Source organism: Psammomys obesus, unplaced genomic scaffold (genome assembly GCF_907164565.1).
Source record: "Psammomys obesus unplaced genomic scaffold, mPsaObe1.curated_primary_1811, whole genome shotgun sequence".
Classification (NCBI taxonomy): domain Eukaryota; kingdom Metazoa; phylum Chordata; class Mammalia; order Rodentia; family Muridae; genus Psammomys; species Psammomys obesus.
The window spans coordinates 1,428,027-1,433,692 of record NW_026596064.1 but is presented as its reverse complement, the minus strand read 5'-3'; the positions used below and the strand labels follow the sequence as shown (position 1 = coordinate 1,433,692).

Below are 5,666 nucleotides of genomic sequence, written 5' to 3'. Positions count from 1 at the left end.
AGGAAGGAAGGAAGGAAGGAAGGAAGGAAGGAAGGAAGGAAGGAAGGAAGGAAGGAAAAAATAAGTTCTGAAAATGCTAAGGAACCAAGAGGGTGGCTCATGCTTTAAACCCAGCAGCAGGAGGCAGTTAAGTAGATCTCCTGAGTTAGACACCAGCCTGGGTCAGTTCCAGGTCAGCCCAAGCTACATGGAGAGACCCTGTCTCACAAAACAAAACATAACAAAACAAAACAAAACAAAATGAGGGAGTCTTTAACTAACAAGGAGAATTATGTTAAACAAAAAGAAAACATTGTAAAGGATTTTAAAGGGAAAAGTAAACATAAAAACAAAAACAACCAGGGCAATGGTGGCTCTTCCCTTTAATCTCAGCATTTGGGAGGCAGAAGCAGGCGGATCTTTGTGAGTCCAAGGATCTTTGTGAGTCCAAGGCCTGGTCTACAGAGCAAGTTGCACGACAGCCAAGCCTACACAGAGAAATCCTGTTTCTAAAAACAAAACAAAGCTCTTTCAAAGGACTGGGGTTCAATTCCCAGCACCCATGTGGCAGCTCAATGACACCTTCACACTAATGCACATAAAATAAAAAATTAAAGTTATTTAAACAAAAACAAAGCAAACAAAAAAGACAAAACACCAGACCACTCAACTCTTTTTGTTTGTTTGTTTTTATTTTCCTCAAACAGGGTCTCACTGTGTAGCTCTCCCTGGCTACCCTGGAACTCAGTGGCCTCAAACTCACAAAGGGCCACCTGCCACTGCCCCCCAAATGCTGAGACTAAAGGCCTTCACCACATGAACAGCTATTCAAACTCTGTTTGTAAAAAGATCCCCTAGGTGAATTTTGTTCTTTTTCACATTACTTCTCTTCTTCAAGTTTCTGATAACCATCTTGTTTTAAGATAATTTTAAAGGAAAAAAAATAAGCAGGGAGACCAAAGACCCAAAGGTTGAGTTCTATAGTAACAACACATAAACAAGGGAAAACAAATAAAAAGGCCTGATCATGAAATGCTAGGCGTGGCTCCCCAGGAAGAGGCTCTCTGTTGTCCTCACAACAGACTACCCATGTCCCATGTCTCATGTGAACTACAGGACCGTGGAAGCCTGACAACAGGTTCTTGCAGAGATGGCTCAGTGGTTAAGAGCTCTGTCAGCTCTTCCAGAGGTCCTGACCCAGCGACCACATGTACATGTAGATAAAACACTCATATAAATATATAATAAATAAATAAATATTTAAAATCCTGACAGGTGATATAAGCAAACTACATTCAGACTGGAAACTGTTCCCAAGATAAATTCTTCCACCTAGGTTTGGAGTATTAGAAAAAAGATGGATCCAACACAGAAGCAGAAGCATGGCCCAATCTTAGACTAGGGAAGAGGAAGGACATTCAGACATTACTTACAGACGCGTGGCTGCTTCAGTCGAGGTCTCGTCCCCTTCAATCCTGTACACTTTCCCGTACATTACATACTCAAACTGGTCAGCCCTACAAACGACACACCAAGTTATTCACAGTGTAAGAAAACTTTAAAAAAGGAAACTGATAACAAGAAGCACCTTACTTAGCTCCCACAGAGATTCTGTGACTGTCTGTGTTTTACTGATGTAGAAATGAAAGCAGTAGAGCTGAGAATTAAAAACTAACTGTAGTTCCACAGCCTTTTGGCCTTTGAGACGGGGTCTCTCTATGTAGTGTTGGCTACCCTAACTGGCTACATAAAAAAACAGGCTGGCCTCCAACTCACAGATACTCCTGCCTCTGCCTCCTGAGTGCTGGGATTAAGGAGTAGGCCGCCAGAACTACTAGTCTACAGTTGTTGCTGTTTTTTTTTGGCTGGGGGGTTGGCTTTTCAAGACAGGGTTTCTTTCCGTAGCCTTGACTGTCTTGGTACTCACGTTTTAGAGCAGGCTGGCCTCAAACTCTCAGAGATCCAACTGCCTCTGCCTCCCTTAGTAGTCTTCCTATTACATCAAACTCCTTCCCAAAATCTAGGTTACTATGTAATCATTTCCTCAGCCCTAAAAAAAGCTTCATCTGGCCAGGTGTGGTTGTGCATGCCTTTAATCCCAGCACTGAGGCAGAGGCAGGCAGATCTTTGTGAGTTGGAGGTCAGCCTGATCTACAGTTCCAGGACAGCCAGGGTTGTTCCACAGAGGAACCCTGTCTCAAAAAAAGATAAATAAATAAAACCAAAAACTACATCTGCAAGGTATGGTGGTACATACCTTAATTCTAGCACTAAAGAGGTAGACGAAGTAGTTGTGTCTGTGAATTCCAGGCCAGTCTGAGCTATATAGCTGAGGCCAAAGAGGACTACATAAATAAATAAACAGCTGCATCTCGAAAGCTTAGTCACTGCTCTCAGTAGGTAATAAAGCTAGTTTGATTTTTTTTTCTTTTCTTTTTCTTTTTTTTTTTAAAGCGATGGGGTCTCCTGTAACCCAGGCTGGCCTCAGACTTGAACTCCTGATCCTCCTCCTTCATCTCCTGGAATTACATCACACCCAGTTCTGGCTGTCTGAATTCTAAGTGCAGCAGTGTCTTTAAGGTTATTCAGATTCCGCTGATGACAATCATTCATTCCTAGAATTAAAGATCTTTCTATAGCTGGGCAGCAGTGGTGGTGGTGGTAGTGCACACCTTTAATCCCAGCACTCAGGAAATAGAGGCAGGCAGATCTGAGTTCAAGGCCAGCCTAGTCTACAGAGTCAGAATAGCCATGACTACACAGAGAAACCCTCTTGGAAAATCAAAAACAAAACAAACGACAACAAAATAAGCCCAACCTTTTATATACTTACATTTTATTATACACATATATAATAAAAATAGATAATACAGTACATAAAAAGTATTTTATATATATAATAAAAATATGTATATATATATGTATATTTCATATACTATATGGTTAGTTTATCTTAGTTCCTCTTCTACTGCTGCCTCACCTGGAAGGCCTGTCATCTGTGGGGTTGTATTCCCCATCATCCAAGGTACCATCTTCATACAAGGTACTAGCTATGACCAACCGGAACTTGTCACCTGAAAAAAACAGCGACATCCGAGTGAAGAAACGGGAAATCAAAGGCCAAAAACCTCTTGCTACTGCCTGTGTTCAATACTTACCTAAGTCTACAGGGTAAATCTGAATGTTTACATCTAATATGAGGTCCATCTTGAAAGATTCACTCTCACAGTGCAGCCGAGACACTGGGGAAGAGTGAGAGACATAATTACAAAGCCCAGGGATAACAGCTTGGGTGATCAAATCATCTGACAGACCCACCCCCCACAAGCCTCTGCCAGCGTCAAAGGAGCACAAACACAATCAGAATCAGAATCGGACTCACACGAAGGAAGGTAAAAACCCCAGCAGGTGACATGATCTCAAGAAAGCAGCAAAACTTGCAGCAGCCAGCCTCGTGGCTCTAAGCACGCGTGCACGATTTAGACTAAACTTAAACTCTGGACAAGAAATCCACTTGTCCGGAGACTCCCTCTTCCTGGTAGGCACTGCGCTGAAGGATCAGCGAGGTGTATTGAGGACCGACATCTCTCTTAAAAGAAAACATCTGCCTCCAGGCAAAGTGACACCAAGAAGAAACAACTTCCGGATCATTGTGGAAATGAATACACCCAGCAGTCGGCTGAATGAAATTCAGAGGGGACTTAGAAAAGAACGAACAGTTCTTAGAGCAATACAAAGTTATGGGTTAGGAAGGCGGGGAGGTACCTCTCTGCATGACCTTAGGTAACAAAACAGGGAAGGCACCATCCACCCCTTAGAAGCATAAAGTCAGGAGTGCGAAGAGGGGCGCACGGTACAGCACGGAATACCGAGCAGGGAGTTAGGTTTCCAGGGGCACATCAGCCCCAAAGGTAAGGGCCACCCAGGCGCCTGACGTCGCAAACGTAGTACGAAAGGCTGTCTCAAGTTTCTCATTCAAGAACTGTTTCCTGAGGGAGGTGCTGAGAGGGTGGGACGGGCCACTTGGGGTGGGTGGGCATGTTGGCCTCTTCCCTCACACCGCCCCTACACACCTCACCTCGGTCAAATTTCTTGCCTTCTGGGTCAATGTCCTTCACATCGAAAATATCCTCGAACAGGATGCCCGCCATCGTGAGGGGCACGAGAGCTGCAGAGGCGCCGGGCGCGCGACCACCACTGGGAATCCACGCACCCCCTCACGTGGAGGAGAGAAGACAGCGCAGAGGGCCGCCCTACGAGCGGCTGCGAGGCGGAGGGCGCATGCGCACGGCCTGCGGCGACGCGGCCACTTCCGCCGCCTCCCTCTCGGGGCTCCTTAACTTCCGCCGGGAAGGGCCACCTCGGAGCCGCTCGGGCCTGGTGGGCGAGTCTCAGAGCCCCGGTGACTCCGCCCAGGGCGGGGACACGCTGAGTCCCGACTCCGGCGGGTACCGCGCTGCGCCCGCCTCGCCGGCGCCCTCTTCAGACCCCGGATCCCGCAGCGTGGAGAGCTTGGGGGCCTCACCCAACCAGGAACCTTGATCCTTGGCCCAGAGAAGCCCGGCCCTGGCCCTTCCCTGCGGCCGAGGGCACAGTCCGTGCTGCGGGCGGGTGAAGCAGGACCCCGCCCGCAGAGCGCCGGCCCAACGGGACGTAGTGTCCAGCCCCACGGACAGCCACCGAGGTCCCCTCCGCCGCTCCGAGCTGGCTCTGACCAGCTAGACGTCACCCGAGCCGGGTCCCTCCGGTTTGGGAATTTGCCATGATGTCACTCTCAGGGAAAGGAAAGCCCGCTTTGTGCCCTTCCCTGGGGCTTCACCTCCTCGCCTCTCCCGTCTTCGCTTGGCACTAGCCTCACACTGATCCCCTAGAACGCTCCCAGTTGAACTTGGTACTGCCTGTCACCCCACTATACTACCCTCTTCTGGACACTGACCTAGCGCGCCTTCACCGGATGTTGGCCTTTCGCTGGGAGGCGACGGCTCTTAAAATGCCGTCTTTCTAGGTACTACCTCCTCTCATTACAGCCCGGTGCTGGGCATCGTACCTTACCCTGGAGCCTCTGTTTCCTAAGGGAGTCTTCATCCTGGCACCATTCTTTTTGCACAGATTTCTGGACACTGTCCTCTCCAGTGGCACCAACCTAACACCCTTCATCCTCTCTGTGCCCTCGCCACCCTCTTCTTATCCCTCCAAGGACCCCAAAAGTCAATGTGGAGCCCCAGTAAGCTGTTCCCTCCAGACGTCAGCAGCAACTCAAATTCCCCCTGAAGCGGTGCCTGGGAGAAGCGACCTCTGCTCCCCGACAGACACACACCCGCCTCCTAGGAGCCGCCTCCCCCGCACCAATAGCTCCCTTCTCCCGGGCCTCACCCCTTCCCGTCCCCTCCCACCTCCACCTCCGCCCCTCTCTCCAAGCCTAGCCGTTCCAGGTGCACCTTCCCGGGAAACCCGGGGGAAAGGAAAGAAAGGGAGGCAGGCTCGCAGGGATCCTCCCAGAGCCTTCTGAGCCGCCTGAGAGCAGCGAAGCAGGGGCTAGCCCTGTCGGGTCTGGCCTAAAGAGCCCAAATAAGCAGCCCCCCTGCCCTAGAGGTAACCCTAGAGTCGTTACATCTCCAGCCCCTCCCGCACAACGCTGCAGCCACGCACGGTAGAGAGCCCGTCCCCTCCACGTGCCAGCGGACCCG

General features: G+C 49.5%; 1 protein-coding gene across 4 annotated transcripts in view; it reads right to left on the bottom strand.

The window, feature by feature from the left end:
• The window catches only part of Polr2h (RNA polymerase II, I and III subunit H), a 14,698-nt gene extending 9,676 nt beyond the window's left edge, over positions 1–5,022 (bottom strand). For 2 of the 4 annotated variants that reach the window (XM_055625110.1, XM_055625109.1), the window contains exons 1-4: positions 4,058–5,022; positions 3,138–3,221; positions 2,960–3,053; positions 1,413–1,496 (exon numbers count right to left, since the gene is read on the bottom strand). In XM_055625110.1, the coding sequence (XP_055481085.1) occupies positions 1,413–1,496; positions 2,960–3,053; positions 3,138–3,221; positions 4,058–4,130 (335 nt within the window). In that variant the 5' untranslated portion in view covers positions 4,131–5,022. The other 2 variants (XM_055625112.1, XM_055625111.1) reach the window with 2 other exon arrangements.
• Positions 5,023–5,666: the final 644 nt, after the last annotated feature.